Source organism: Urocitellus parryii, chromosome 3 (assembly GCF_045843805.1).
Source record: "Urocitellus parryii isolate mUroPar1 chromosome 3, mUroPar1.hap1, whole genome shotgun sequence".
NCBI classification, from domain to species: domain Eukaryota; kingdom Metazoa; phylum Chordata; class Mammalia; order Rodentia; family Sciuridae; genus Urocitellus; species Urocitellus parryii.
The window spans coordinates 96,108,032-96,123,511 of record NC_135533.1 but is presented as its reverse complement, the minus strand read 5'-3'; the positions used below and the strand labels follow the sequence as shown (position 1 = coordinate 96,123,511).

General features: G+C 40.2%; 1 protein-coding gene across 1 annotated transcript in view; it reads right to left on the bottom strand.

Moving 5' to 3' along the window:
* Nucleotides 1–15,480, bottom strand: part of Pou6f2 (POU class 6 homeobox 2) — a 454,978-nt gene that overhangs the window by 21,226 nt on the left and 418,272 nt on the right. The window contains exon 7 of the mRNA XM_077796791.1: nt 4,688–4,894. Within this exon, the coding sequence (XP_077652917.1) occupies nt 4,688–4,894 (207 nt within the window). The remainder of the gene's footprint in view (nt 1–4,687; nt 4,895–15,480) is intronic.

The following is a 15,480-nucleotide window of genomic DNA, read 5'->3' as shown; positions in this document are numbered from 1 at the left end:
ACACAGCATTTTAAGAGAATTAATTTAAACAAGCCACTTTCCATTGGCTTTCTATGAACACCAAGATTACTTTTTGAAGAAAAATTGAAGGTCTTCATGGATGGTGATTTCTAAGAATTATAGCTATGGTATTTAATTTTTGAAAAGTAAATTTCAATGCTATGATTTTCCAACTTATATTTTTCTTTCAAATATTTTTACCTCTTCATGATCCTAAAATCTCCCCTTAACTTTTGTATTTATTCAAAGGAAGATGAAATATGCACAAAAATGGGGGTCTGTATGACTTATGAAGAAACTATTAGTTCACAGTCAGAGGACAATCAGGGGGAAAATAAGCCAGGTAACTGGAAGCCATTCTCTTTCTTTAGGTCTTTTGTCATAATCGTCAAGAATGTAGAATAAAAGGTTACTTTTGAGTTCCACTAAATATTTTCATATTAAGTAATTTTTGTATGTGCATAGATTTTTATTCTTTTTCCACCTAATCCTTTTCTGGTTTTTGTCTTCTTGTGTTGCTCACCAAGCATCTCTGATATGACACTGTGGAAGCTATATTCATCTGGGGATTCTGGATTCTAATGTATTTTTTTTAAAATACTGTTTGTATTTCAGACAATAACTGCGGTTTTTCTTTGTCTATCACCAGAGAAATAAAACATTAATAGTGATAGATCCTCCATTCTTAGATTTTATTCAGGCCCCTTTAGTTAATGATAAGCAGAGGTAAAATAAATTAATGATGCAATTATTATTTTTTAAAATTAAAATGAATCCTTTCAGGTCAATTGGTCTTTCAGTCCTATGATTCACTCTGTGAAAGTGGACTTCCTTCTAAGTATGGGTTAGGGGACTCTCTGCTCCTATAATTTATGACTTATTTTACTGTCAGTACTATGCTCTGTGAGATTTGTCATAAATCACTTGAAAAAATAAATTGAGAAACTTCTCCACTGGATGATAGAAATCCTTTCTTTTAAAGAGTTTGTCCGTATGATATTTCTTCAAGTTAAAGGGTAAAACTTAAAGAAAAAAAATTGAAATATATATCCTTATATGTCTGGTTCTGAGCCTTTAACTTTTTGACTCTGGGAATTTTATGATCCTTTGACTCACAGTCTTGAACTCAGACTTGCATATCTGTTGATTCATCCAACTCATTAACTTTTCTTATGTTCTAAAGCGTTTCAACCAGAGCCGATGACAAGAAATGAAGCCATTCATTATTTTCATCATCTCCCTGATATCTCTGATCAGATTTACCATTGGTTCCTCGGTTGTATTGGGACTAGGTTAGCCCTCTGATTTAATTAGAACAAGAGACCTCTTGGTGCCTGCTGTGACTTGGGAATTGAAGGTGTTTCCCAAATCTCTCTTTTCAGCTATGCTCATGTGTTCTCTCGCTGTGCATGCACATATATGAGAGCGGCATGCACATACATGAGAGGGAATCCACTGTTTAGACATTGTGGCTGATGCGAATTGGATTTGCAAGGTATATCCACAAGAAGGTGGCTGTTTTTTTTTTACCCCCCAGTTGCGAAATTTCTGATACTGCAGTGAAGAGGACAGGTAAAGGTGGTAGTTAGACCTACAGAGGATCATTGGTTCCCTCCAGAGTGACAAGTTTTCATTCTAAGGGCTCACAGGTACAGTGTGAGAAGGCCCTGGAGGTGTGTCTGGGCTCATGAGAGAAACAGTGGACATGGGTTACTGATGGCTACTGTGGGCAAGGAGTGAAGAGTGGCACCATTTCTTGTTTAGGCCCTTCTCCTAGAGCAAAAATTATAATGCCTCAAATATGGAGCTGAAATTTTATGTAACAGCAGTAGTCTATCACCCACACAGCCACCTTTGAAATTCAAGGTGAGAATGAGAGCTATTTTATATTAAATGTTAATGATTTCTAACTAATTCATCACCTTTTTGGCAATTTACAACTTGGCTTTGCTGACAGAAATAACTTTTAGCATACTGTATGAAAAGAGGCAGATCTCCTCATTTTTATTCCTACAGATAATTATGAACATATTTGGATGAGGTAGAACTAGGCTTAAAAGACCATGAAAGATAGAGAATCTGGCCTTACTTGGGGAACAAGTAGAAGGTAGAAAATCAAATGGGCCTTTGTAGATTGTCAAAGAAATTAATCATCTGAGAGACACAGGGAGGGAAAGTCCTTAATGGCAGCTTGGTAGGGACTGCTTTACTGCATGGGATCTAGGGAAGGAGGAAGAGGTGGTGCCTGGGACTGCTGTAGCCCTAACCTAGAGGCTGTGTCTAGGAAGTGTACTCAGACCTGACTCTGTTTTTCCTGTGTTGATATCCTCATGACACTAGCTGCAGACCTTAGGTAGGTATTTCTATAAGTCTTTAATGAATGTGCATCTCCCTTGCTAGACTGTTAAACTCCCTGAGGGAAGGACTCCTTTTGCCTTGCTCACCGACATAGCTGAACTTCCTGGTTCAGTGCCTGACACATGGTAGGCAGTCCATAAATATTTTTATTAAACAGGATTTTAAATATTAATTGAACAAGCAAATGTATTTTCCTCTCATAGCCTCTGAGTGCCACCAAGAATGGACTCTTTTTGTACTTAGATCAGAAGCCAAATGGAGATACTGGCTGGGGACTCTGGGAGGATTTTTCTATATTGTTGTAGTTGAATTATGATATTGTGGTGTTCACCCTCCCTTTCCTTTGTAATTTACTTCCTTGCCAACTGCTTTGTATTATTCAGTTTCCCAACAACACATAAAGGCATCTGCTTGGCCACGCACTTTTGGCTGGTGTCCAACATTCCCTTCTGCCATCTTTCTTTTGATAGTGTACACTCCAATTTTATATTTGGGTCTTAGCCTTGCCCTTCTTTTATTTCTTGACTTGCCCATTAAACAGACTACTTGTTTCAAGTATTTAAAATAGAGAAGACCCACACTTTAAAACAATACAATAGAGAAAGAGTGATTGTTCTTTTTTTGCTGTACCTGATTCCTGCTATGCAGCATTTAATACTTGTCCATGTGCTACTTTTTTGAAACTCTAGCATGCCAGATCACAGTGCTCCAGGAACCTCTCCGACTTATTGTACCATAGCTTCTCTCCTCCTTTTTCTTCTATCCCTTAAGAGCTGGTGTTCCTAAGATGATGTATGGCTCTGCCCTCCTTCCCTTGCTCCTCATGCTTTCTCATTTATTTTCAACTACAACAAATGTACTCATGACTCTTGGATCTGGCTCTTCTGTCCTGAGCTCTTGTATGATCCCAGACTTATTTTCAGCTGTCTAGTACCCACTCTCAATAATTCTTGCTTGTGTTTTACTATCATCTCCTCAAGGGCTTGTTTACAATAGAAGTTTCATTACTTTAACCTTCATAATGCTATCAGAGTTGTTTTCCTGGAAAAGAAAATAAAGCTGAGCATTCCAATCTCCCTTTTCAATGTCTTGTTATAGAGTCCTAAGACTGCAGGGTAAACCTGATGTTCACAGTCATCACCAACATCACAACTAAATTAGTGCTTGCTCTGGCCAGGTATTATTCTAACCCTTTCATATATGTGAACCATTTCACCTTCATAAGTACCCTGTGAGGTAGGTGCTGGTATATCTCCATCTCACAGACAAGGAAACTGGGCCACCAAGAGGAAATGTAACATGTTCAGGATCACCCAGAGGACAAAGCCCAGCCAGGACTGTCCCTATGCTCCAATCACCTGAACCTTCCTTCTGCTTCTCAACATCCTGCCCTCTTGCCCTGCCTTTGTGCCTGCTACTCTCTCTGCCTGGAATGCTGTTAACCCTTCATTTGCCTGGTTAACTCTTGCCTAGTGGTTCCCAAATAATTTTCTCTGGGAGGACTTAAAACTCTGTGGTCTAAGTTGGTCACTACCATCTCTGTGGTCATAACTGACCTGTTATAGGTTATTCTCTGCTTTGTTGCACAATAAAGTATGTGTGTGTGTGTGTGTGTGTGTGTGTGTGTGTGTGTATGTGTGTCCTCTACAAAATCATGAGTTCCTTAATAGCAGAAATAATTTTTTGGGGGGGGGATCTCTGCTTCTTAGAATTTAGCAGGGGCCTACTACTATATAGTAGGTCATTAAAAAAATGTTTCTTAGTAGAATCAATTAGCCAGGAACTCCATGAGGCCAGGAACTGTGTTTATCTTCTTCAATGCTGTATGCCCAGCCTCTAGCATAAATACACAGGCAGTGCTCAATTGATATTTAATGACAATATGAACCGATTCATCATGGTTTTAGTAAAATCAACCAAACACAACTTCCTACTTTTCATTCCCTCATTTGAAGGTGGTAATCCCAGCATCAACTTGGGTGCTCTTGGTGTTTAAAGTGTGAGCACTCTTGGTTTCTTTTTTACTTCATTTAATAATGTCTGAAAATTAGATATAGATGAATAAAACACATCTCAGTGGATTTTTAGGCCACTGTCTGTTTATAATTTATATATTCCCATTTTTTATATTAGAGAACAATTTAGTTATTTACTACATTCTAAGAATGAGAAATAAAGTTGTGTGTTACTTTGTAAATATTAGTATGTTAGGGTTAGTGAGGTTAAATATTTAGTAATGCAAGGATTACTTTTCATTGAGACCAAAACAGAGAAGGGAGGTAAAGAGAGGTGTCTGGTAGGGATGGCAAGTTTGGTGTGGGAGCTTTACCTGCTGGCCTGGTTTTATTGGGGAGAGCGTGATGCCCTGGGTGTTGATCACAGGCAGGATCTGGTTCCCGATGACTGTGGCGATGATCTGGCCCTGGGCGTTTGTCAGGAGCTGGGGGGTGATAGGCTGTACTTGAAGGCCCTGAGTGCCACTTGCTGCTTGGCTTGATGGCCCTGGATTAGGCATCAGTGGAATGGTCCCAATAATCTGTAAAAAATAAGCCCACATGTGAGGAGCTTGGCTCAGTTTAGGGTCTGCACATACAACCAAAGACCACATGGTACCCTGGGCCTTGTAAGATGGTTTCCAGGAATTGGTCAGAAGGGTATGGAGTTGTGAGAAAAAAAAAAGTAGCAGGGAATGAGTATTTAAAGAAGAGATAATTCCACATAGACTGCATTCACCACAGGAAGGGAAATGTATCTTATTTAAAATTAAGATCAAAGCAATGATAAATGCATAAACATGCAATTTCTTCCAGGACAGTACAGACATCGGCTTTCTCTCAGAACCAGGGAGAGGATGGTTTCCAGCAGTCAAAGCCCTGGCCCCCTGGAGGACTACATCTCTTCCCCACAAGGGCCCCACTTGTCCTGACCTCTGGGGCTCCCCTTCCACAGGCTGCTCCCGACATCCTTTCCTCTGCCCCCCCCCCGCCTCTCTCTCTCAATGTTGGGGTCTACTTCCTGCCAGCAGGATGTGGGGCTTCAGGCATCCTGGTGCTCATGGTGGTGGAGAGTTCAGGCTCTGGAGACAGGCGAACAAGATTGCCCTCCCGGCTATGCCACCTACCAGCCATGTCACATTTGTCAATAGACCGAAGCTCTTTGAAGACTTGAGAAAATCAAGATCATAAATAAATGTTTGAAATTCTTAAAGATGAAGGGATGCTGAGGGGGTGAAATCAGAAAAAAACATGCATTTTAAATGATGCATTTTAAACAAGAAGAGGAGCTAAAGGTTGGCAATTTGGGCCTCTGTGAAGATGACGGGACAGGTTTTCCTTTGCATCTGCCTGTGGCTTCAGGCAGTAAATAAAGGGGACTGACTTTGGGAAGGGCCTGCTGGATCCAATTGCTGTGGAAAGAAGGAAGGCACCACGGAAGGGAGCAGTAAATGTCCAATGTGTCCACAGAAATAAAGACCTTACTCATACATTGTTAAGAAGAGATTTAATCTGTAAAAACCAAACTATGATGTGTTTCCAAATATGGTGGACTTTTCTAAGGGCAGTCTTGGGGGCTTGTTCTGCAGATGTTTTTTTTTTTTCCTGCACATATCATATGCAGGATGGTTAGGCAGTTCTGTTTTGTGGGTCATTGTCAAAGATTGCTTCTCAATTGTGACACATGGTGACCTGGCCTGTGGGTCACCAAGACATAATCATAATAATGCCTCAGAGAGTACGTTCACATGTATGATTTCATTTCATTCTGTATTCTTCTGACAATTCTATGAAGTGGGTATTGGTTATGCCTTTACTTCATAGATAAGACATAGAGGTATAGGGAGGAAAAGGAACTCCACAAAGTCACTTAATGGAGTTTGTAAGTGACAGGTGGAACTGGAATCTGGGTGTGGCTGGCCCCCAAATAATTGCTTTGCCCTTTGCTTCTTGGGTCCCCCATCACCTGGAGATACCAGCTTTGCGACAGTGTTCACATCCTGATTGCAATTTCTCTCTAGGTGATAACCTGCTTGTGGACTGGGTTTATAAGTAATACTGTTTCCTACCCCCATAGCACCTGCACAGGGCTTTGAAGGTAGTTTCTCAGTAAACAACTCCTCAATGAATGGTTTTTAGACTCAGCTACCACTGGATCTCCAAATGCAACCCAGAACCACAGGAGAACCGCAAGACCACATTATTGGAGGATAGGTCATGCCAGAGAAAGCCCCCTCCTCACCTGGCCATTGCTTCCACTACAGAAGCCCCTGAGGGATGGTTCTAACGGAGGAGCTGTACGAATATCAAGTATCAATGGCAGTTGTCAATGGACACTGATAAAGCTCCAGTAATTACTCCAAGATGGTTCAGTCATCCCTAAGGGAGTTTCCAGGCCTGCAGTCTCCCCCAGCAAAGCTTCCATGTCCATACAGCAGCATCAGCCACAAACACGACCCCACTGCAAGCAAGGTCAGGAGTAGTCCACATCAATAGATCACAGCACATAAGTACTTTATTGATGAGTGGTCTTGCATTAAGCTTCCCAGGATTCAAAGATTAATTCCTGTGACCCCCACAGGTGATGTAAGAAAGGCCTGGGGAACTAACCTCCTGTCCCAAGCTACTTTGGATAACTCCCCTTTCCATGCATGTACCCACTCTGGCTGTCCCCAGTGTTTTAGGCCTTCTCAGACCTGCTCCATCTGATTGGCCTCAGCTGAAAGCCTGTGAACACTGGATGCATTTATGAGGCAGGGTCGGTGGGTTCTATTTTAGGCAGGATGTCAGTGTGTTTAGGAGTCTGTGGGAGTAAGTAGCCCGAGAGAATGCCTCAGAGTGAGGCAGAGCACATGACAGTGACAGAACACACTGTGATGAAAAGAGAAGCATTCTGCCCCGGGATGATTGACAGGAGTCTGTGCTGCCTCCGTGGTAACGAGATGCGCTTTCTGGGTGAAAGGAGAGGCAGAAAGGCAAATGCAAACGACTCACCAGCCTCTCCTCTAGGTAGAGCCTCACTTCCCAACCCTGAGCTGAGACATCACTAAAACATGTGCCACTTATGTCCTTTCCACCTCTCCTCTCTTTTTTTCCTAGGCGTTAGCATCATGTATCAAGGATGGGACAACAGTAGTGTCAGAGCCAGAGGAATCTGTAATGGCCTGACTGAAGGAGCCCTTTAATAAAGGGAGTTTGCCTGTGAGGTGAAGGGCAGGGGCAGGAGGGTTGAGAGTCAGAAAACCTTGTTGAAGTTATGCATTTATCATTTTTCTCCCCATTTCAGGGATGTTAGGATCACCATGTCAGCATGCCAAAAACTTGGCAGTGCATTGTGGGGAGTGTTGTCACATTTTCTATTGTATTACAATATGCTGGTTTTAATTTGCTTTCTTTCATTGAAGGGTAGAGATGATCACACACTGGATTGTCTAAAAATGTCCTGATGAGTCTATTTTGCTTAGGCTGGCTCTGATTCCTGTTAACCTCTCTACATATCTGATCAGAATTCCTCTATGGACTTTGATTTCACAAAGATTGCAACAAATATTTGAGAGGTGCCCAGGTGGCAAAGGTCTGAGATTCCATATTCATAAAAAGTTGTCTGTTTTACCAGTAGAGGTTGTATTTTAAACTAGTCTTTTTGGCAAGAGTTAATAAATGGAATGACATCAAATTGAAAAGTTTTCTGCAATGCAAAGGAAATAATTAGGAATGTGAAGAAAGAACCCAAAGAATGGGAGAAAATCTTTGTTAGTTATTCTTGTGACAGAGGATTAATATCTAGAATATATAAAGAGATCAAAAAACTTTACCCCCAAAAATCAAATAACCCAATTAAATAAATGGACAAATGAATTAAACAGATACTTCTCTAAAGAAGAAACACAAATAGCCAACAAATATATGAAAAAAATGTTCAACATCATTATCAATTAGGGAAATACAAATCAAAACTATACTGAGATTTCATCTTACACCAGTCAGAATGGCAGCCATCAAGAATACAAATAACAATAAATGCTAGATAGGATATAGAGAAAAAGGAATACTTTTACACTGTTGGTGGGATTCTAAATTAGTACAACCACTATGGAAATCAATATAGAGGTTTTTCAAAAGACCAGGCATGGAACCACCATATGACTCAGATTTGCCATTCCTCAGTATTTATCCTAAAGAATTAAAGTCATACTACAGTGAAACATGCATACCCATGTTCATACAGCACAATTCACAGTAGCCAAACTATGGAACCAGCCTAGGTGTTCATCAATGGATGAATGGATAAAGAAAATATGATACACACACACACATACACACACACAATGGTATTTTACTCAGCCATAAAAAATGAAATTATGTCATTTGCAGGAAAACAGATGGAACTAGAAGTGAAATAAGTCAAACTCAGAAGGTCAAAGTTCATATGTTTTCTCTCAAATGAAGAAGATAGAGAGAAAAAAGAAAAAGAAAATTTAGGGGTGATCACATGAAAATCAAGGCAGATCGGCAGAGAAAAGGGACCAAAAGATGAGAGGAGAAGAAGGAGGAGGAAGGGCTGAGGAGTGACATTGGCCAAATTATGTTATATTTTGTGTATGTATGAATGTGTAACAACAAATTCCATCATTGTGTACAACTATAATGCACCAATAAAAGATGTGGAAAAAATAAAGTTAGGCTTTTGGGGATTTAGTGGATGTAATTGCATCCACACATATTTCAACTAAATCAGGAAATTAAAACAGGTTTGACAAGTGGATAGGTGATGTCTTGTTTGAGGGCAAAGGTAGAAAGAGGATACTTTTGAGACACTTGTTATCTGAAAACTAGGTTTTAGGGGAGTTTGACTACTCAGATCCCCAAAGCTCAGAATTTACTGCTAAAAGAAGTCCTGATGGAGGTCATGCTGCTGAACAAATAAGGTGACTGGCTATGACTCATGTTCAAGTCATTCAATACTCAAAACTAGTTCATGCTCTCCTATAACACAGAGGATTCTGGTGGAGCAGCTGGGTTCCTATAGACCCTCCTTTCTGTAAGCATTGCATCATATGCCATGGGGGATGCCAAGGAGATGCAGTTGGTACAGGGTAAGGGTAATAATACATTGAAAGCAAAGATTCTACCAATTCAAGGGGAGAAATGAAAAATATTAAATGAGTGGACAGGGACTATCTGATGAAAATTTCTATACCTATATAGCAGGTACGCAGAAGAATATTGAGGATAAACAAGTAACTTCCGAGGAAGAAAGGCAGGGATGGTTTAGGAAGACTCACAGAAGATAGGGAGGCTGGATGAGATTGGGTAAAGAGGCAAGACTAACCTAGAGATGAGAGATAGGGAGGATGGTGAGCTCTCCAGTTTGGAGGCCAGAGGAGGCAACAGGCCAGCATGTGTCAAACTCCATCCAGCCAAGGGGTTATGATGCATGCGCTTTGATACAGTTGGGAAAGAGTGCCGAAATGGAGATATTCTGGTATGGATGTGGCAGTATGGATAGAATGACTAAAGTGGTGAGAGACTACAGACCACAAGACCAGTTGCTGGAATGCTATTGAAGTCATCCAAGTGTGAAGCAAAATGCCCCCATGAATCCTCAGCATGGAGGATGCTTCATTCATTGACTTCCACTTCAATTCAAAAAGCACAGCCTACCCTATGCCGAGCTGGCAACATTAGAAATTTTTGAGTAAAGTTATTGCCCCATCAATCCCACAGCAAATAGCTCAGGCATAGTTTGCAATGATCTTCTGTGTCATTGCCCTGACTCTCTACCAGTAATAATTCATCTCTGATGAATACTTTAACCAGACTGAGACCCATACTGATATTAGAATGATAATATGTGACCTGAAAGAGTTCCAGCTTCTGTGATGGGAGACTTATTTGGTTGTTGCTGTTCATGTCTACCTGTCCTTTTCCTTAGATATGTTAACAGTATAAACCACAATTTCACATGATGCAAGAAAAGCCAGGTGATTAGTGTTTCATTAGCATCCATATTTTAAAGATTCCTATTTCCATGGGTATTTATGGGTATCTTACACCCAATTGGAACTAAAATTTATTCGGCAGCAATTATAATAAAAAGGATCATAAAGATTATTTTGTGATTATAGCAAGTGCTTGCAGTTTAGGGTCATATAGCTCTTTTGGGTCCTCAGGTTATCAAAATGCCCTGATCCCCCTCTGCCTGGTTGTTAAATGCTCTGAATGCATTCACCGCTACTATGTGGGTGTCATCTGCAACAGTCTGAGAGTAGTGTCACAGAAGTGCAGGCAGTCGGACAAGTCATCTGATGGGCCATGTGTTGTTACCATCTATGATATGTTGTTAAACTCTGCTACAAGAATGTGATTGCAGATGTCAAATTGACAAGTAATTTTGTTGTCCATGTCTTTAAGAACAGGAAACCCGTCAATGTTGTAAAATCAGTGGCTTTCTCAGGGCTTTCAATGCATCAGCAGAGACAGTTCCTTTCCAAATATTTGTGTAACCTCAGCACTTTTTGGTCAAGAGGCTTTTGTTAACACTACCATTACTTTGTCCATACTTGAATAAGGAGCTTAAAGCATTTGAGAGGCAGGGAGCTGGTGGGGAGCAACCACCTAGTGGAAGCAGCCAATCACTTTCTTCTTTTTTTCTCCTCTGGCTTTAGCTGTTCTCTTTCTTCCTCCAAGGGATGATTTTATTTTCTTAAACGATGCATTCATTCTAGGCTCATTGTGCTCCCAGATTTAAGGTTAAACATGCTTGGAATTATTTTGGCAACCCTGATTAGGATATTGATTCTGAGGAGGGTAGGGGAATACCATTATTTCACAAAATTTAATTTCCAGGATGCCATCTAATACCTTCTTGCATTTGGCCATGTCCAAGATGAAGACCAAGAGAAGTCCAAATGTTGAGAGGGTTTCTGGTGGAGAATCTGAATCAGAGTGGTAAAGGCATGAAGATAAGCAGATGAAAGCCTCCAATTACAGAAGGACATTAAACCAAAGGGAAAAATCATTAAAAAAAAGGCATTAAAAAAGTAGTTTTGATTTTGCAGGCTGTGACAATCAGTTGGCTTTGGCTTCCTAAAGCTCTGGAAGTTCCAACATCAGAAGAAAGAATGTCAAGATGATGAAGAATATCTCGAATGGGCATGGGAATAGAGAATGGCTATGGGCCCAAGGGTGGCATCATAAGGCCAGGACATGAGTTGAATTATCTTAAACCACCTTGCAAGCAATAGAGGGCACACATTTTTAATAAGCAACTGTGAGAAAGAACATTTTCAGGTGTACATTTTAATGCTTTTATTGTGGGTGTATGTAGGTACTCTACCCCTGGGAATACCCACCTACTTGATGTTTTCCATGTCAACTAGAATTAGAATCCCCACCAGGTGTTCTGTTGTTTGGTTCCAACTTTAAAAACACACTCACAGACAAAAGCAAAGAATTGGAGGTGTCAGGATCTTTAAAATAGCATTTTCTTTCACATTATGTAAAGAATAATTTGCATGAAAACTGATATTATAAAAACAGCAATAACAACAATAAAAACAACCCCTCTTTTTCCCTAAAAGCTTCTTAAAGCCTTTAAAGGTAATTCTCCTTAATAGAGGAAACAAATTCCCTACTGACTGTGTTTAAGCTCAGCTTTCCTATGAACTAGTGGAGATTGCTGGTGAATTACTTTATCTTTAGATTTTTAGTATTCTCATCTGTAAAATGGGAATAATGATGTTCACTGCTTGAGGTATGGTGAATACTAAATATGATAATGCATGTGAAGCCCCCAACACTGGACTTTGCCAATCAAATAGGTGTTCAACAAATGTTCATTCATAACTTATTCTGCTTACATGCTTGTATGGGCATTTGCACAAAGTTGCAAAAGCTCTTTTGAAGGTTATATCACCATGGAAAGAGTTTATTGTTAAAAAGAGAAGACAGTAGCTTAACATGAAACATAATTAAATCTTCCCTGTCTTAAACAGAGTGCTAAGTTGAAAGTTTCCATGTTGGCACCAAGATTCAAAAGGTGTTGCATTTCAAAGGAAAGACTAGACTATATGCTGACTACATAGAGGGGGATTCTGAAAACCAACTAGACAATTCCAGAACTAAGGCCTCCACAGTGGACACGGAGAACTTTTGAAATTCTGTGCATCTTCTCCATTCCCAGGGTTGGGACATGGGGAGCTTTCTCCTTACCTCAAGGTTAATAAAAGAGGTTGGATCAATATCATACTCTCAAATTTGGGGGACATGTACCTGAAGAGTGCAAAGACAAGACACAGTGGCTTTTGAGCTGAGAGGGGAGAAGGGAGAAAAAGGAAGAGAAAGGAGAGAAAAAGAGAGAGAGATTAGAAGGAGAAGAGGAAGAAAGAATGAAAGAAAGAGAGGAAGGAGAAGAGGAGGGGAGAGGAAGAGGAGAAGGGGAAGAGAGAGAGAATGAACCCTGCATACAATAAGCATTAGTTACACATCCATTGAAAGCAAGGGTAAGAATATATTTTTCTCTAGACTCATGAATCTGAGCCATTAGATGTTCTAGAGTACCCTCTGGAGAATGGGCACTAGGACAGCACCAGACAGGGCTTTGTGGAGCAGATCTGGAGTACAGCAAGCTCTGAGATGGAAGTGGGCAGCTGGAAGGAAACGCATGGCCTAAAGAAATGTGCTTTTGGAAAGCCCCTTCCAGACCTGGGAAGAACTCATGAAAGACTTGGCCTGAGCCATCTGCTCTCCTGGGCCACAGATGGCTGAGGCCATCCCCTCTTGTCTCCCCACTTCAACCTGGTGGATCAGAAACATCATTAACAAGGGAGGGAGGAGGGGAATCATTCCAACAGGGATAGAAAGAGGGACCTGGCAGCACTTTCCTGCAGTAGCAAGCAGCAGAAAGGAGGCCTAGCTGGTGGCTGCTGCTTCCATTAGTGGCGTTTTTCAAATAAGATCTCGAGGTTTGATTGTTGTCAGGGAACTGTTAATCTAATTTCCAATTTAAAGTGACCATAGAAGATTGCATTCCCCAAGAATACAATGGAGCAAGGACCTGAACTTCATCTGGAGGCTCAGGAAGGACCATCACCACGGTTAAGGTTGGAAGGAACTGCCCTTCCCTGAAATATTAAGTCAGAAACACTCAGAAAGGTGATTTCACAATGCCAAAAGTTTGTCAACTAAGAATGCTGGAGATATAGAGGAGAAAAGAAACCAAGGAGTTTGGGAAAGGAGAAAAGAGAATTTAACAAGCTACCAGAGGTAGAGAATTTCAAATTGTGAACAGAAAATGTATTTTCTCATGAACGATGAATTTGATTTATTTCTGAGAGGCAAGTGACTGCTATCTGTAATACTGATTGTTGTGAACAACCGGAGACATGAAAAATTGTGTTCTGTATGTGTACTATGAACTGAAATGCATTCTGCTGTCATGTATAACAAATTAGAATAAATAAATAAATTAAAAAAATAATTTCTACTTAAATGTGTTAGGTGCCAAAGTTTCTCTGAGGCTTTTGAAAATCTTAAAATTATGCCAGGGAAAGCCAGTGCCTGCCAAAGGGGACAGTAGTGACAATATCTAAGGAAATGTCAGAAGGAAGAGTCAGAAGCAATTTGACCGGGCCATTTGGCAATTATGTTAGCAAGGTTATTCTCCTAAGTAATCAGCAGTATTTGTAAAGTACAATAAAGATGTACTTTTGTGGATCTTTCTCCCCTTTCTTTTCCTTAATTAAATGTAAAACTATCTGAAACTCCCAGACACACTCTTGAACACATTCTTTTATTTGTTTAGTTGTTGAGACCAAAGAAATCTACTGTGTGTGCCTGTATTTTCCAATTACAAATGAAGGAATCCTATCAGATCTTAATGATGTAAGACAGAGTGGATAATGTCAATTCTAAGGTTGCTTTACAGGAACAATTTGCTTATAGGCCACAGGCTGAACCCTAGTTATGCAGCCCATTAGCAGCAAACGTCACAGAAGAAACTCTACATCTCTCAGGGAACTGACAGGCCTCCCAGGTAAGAGTCAACTCGATTGATACAACGATCATTCTTATTGGACCTGAATTTTTCTCAGGTTCTTTGGCAAAATGAAGTTAGCAGTCTCAGTGCTGTTCTGAGCAGTTGACAGTTCCCACTATGGTAATACTACAACTGAATCTGGCATACTCTGCACTCTGGAGACAAGTGGTTTTTTTTTTTTTCCTTAAAATTTTTATTTTAAGATGCTCCATAGTATCTATACTCACATAGATTACTGTAATTGTGAGGTTTGCTATTTTCTCCTTTATTTGGGGGTTCCCACTCAAGTGTTAGGAAATATTGATAAAACTTTAATCAAAACATTAAATTAAATTTACACAGATGATTCTACATTGAGATGCGAACTAAGTGGTCTGTTCTTGAAGGGAAGGGAGATAGCAGTCAGGGTCCAGGAATTGTATCCTATTCTTGATCAAAGCATAGATGCTTGCCATCATCACCAGTTTTAAAGTTATGTCTGAAAATTATACACTTACTATATTTAAAAGCACACTGGCAAATTCTGAATTATATAAGTATTCTTGGTTTCTTTATGGTGCTGTTTTCCTTCTACTTCTCTGCATACTTTTTACTCAGCTAGAAGGTGGGATAGTGAACACAGGACAGGAGAGAGTCAATTATACAAAACGTTATCTCCAGCTATTTTGAGGGTTCAGTTGGGCATTGCTATAGACTGAGTCTTTACGTCTCTCCAAGCTTCACGTGTTGAAAGGTATTTCAAGCATGATGGTATTTGGAAGTGAGATCTTTGGGAAGTAATTAGACTAAAAGGGCTATGTGATTAGTGTCCTTATGAAACAAACAAACAAACAAAAATAATCCAAAAAACAAACAAACAAACAAACAAGCAAAAACCACTTCCACTATGTGAGAACACAGTAAGAAAGATAACTGGCTGTGAACCAAGAACTGGGCCCTCTCCAGATGCTGAATCTGGTGGCACCTCGATCTTGGAGTGATCCATCTTGAGAACTGTGAGAAATAAATTTTTGTTGTTTATAAACCTCCAAGTCTATGGTATTTTGCTATAGCAGCCTGAGTGGATTAAGACAGGCATGGTGTTGGAAT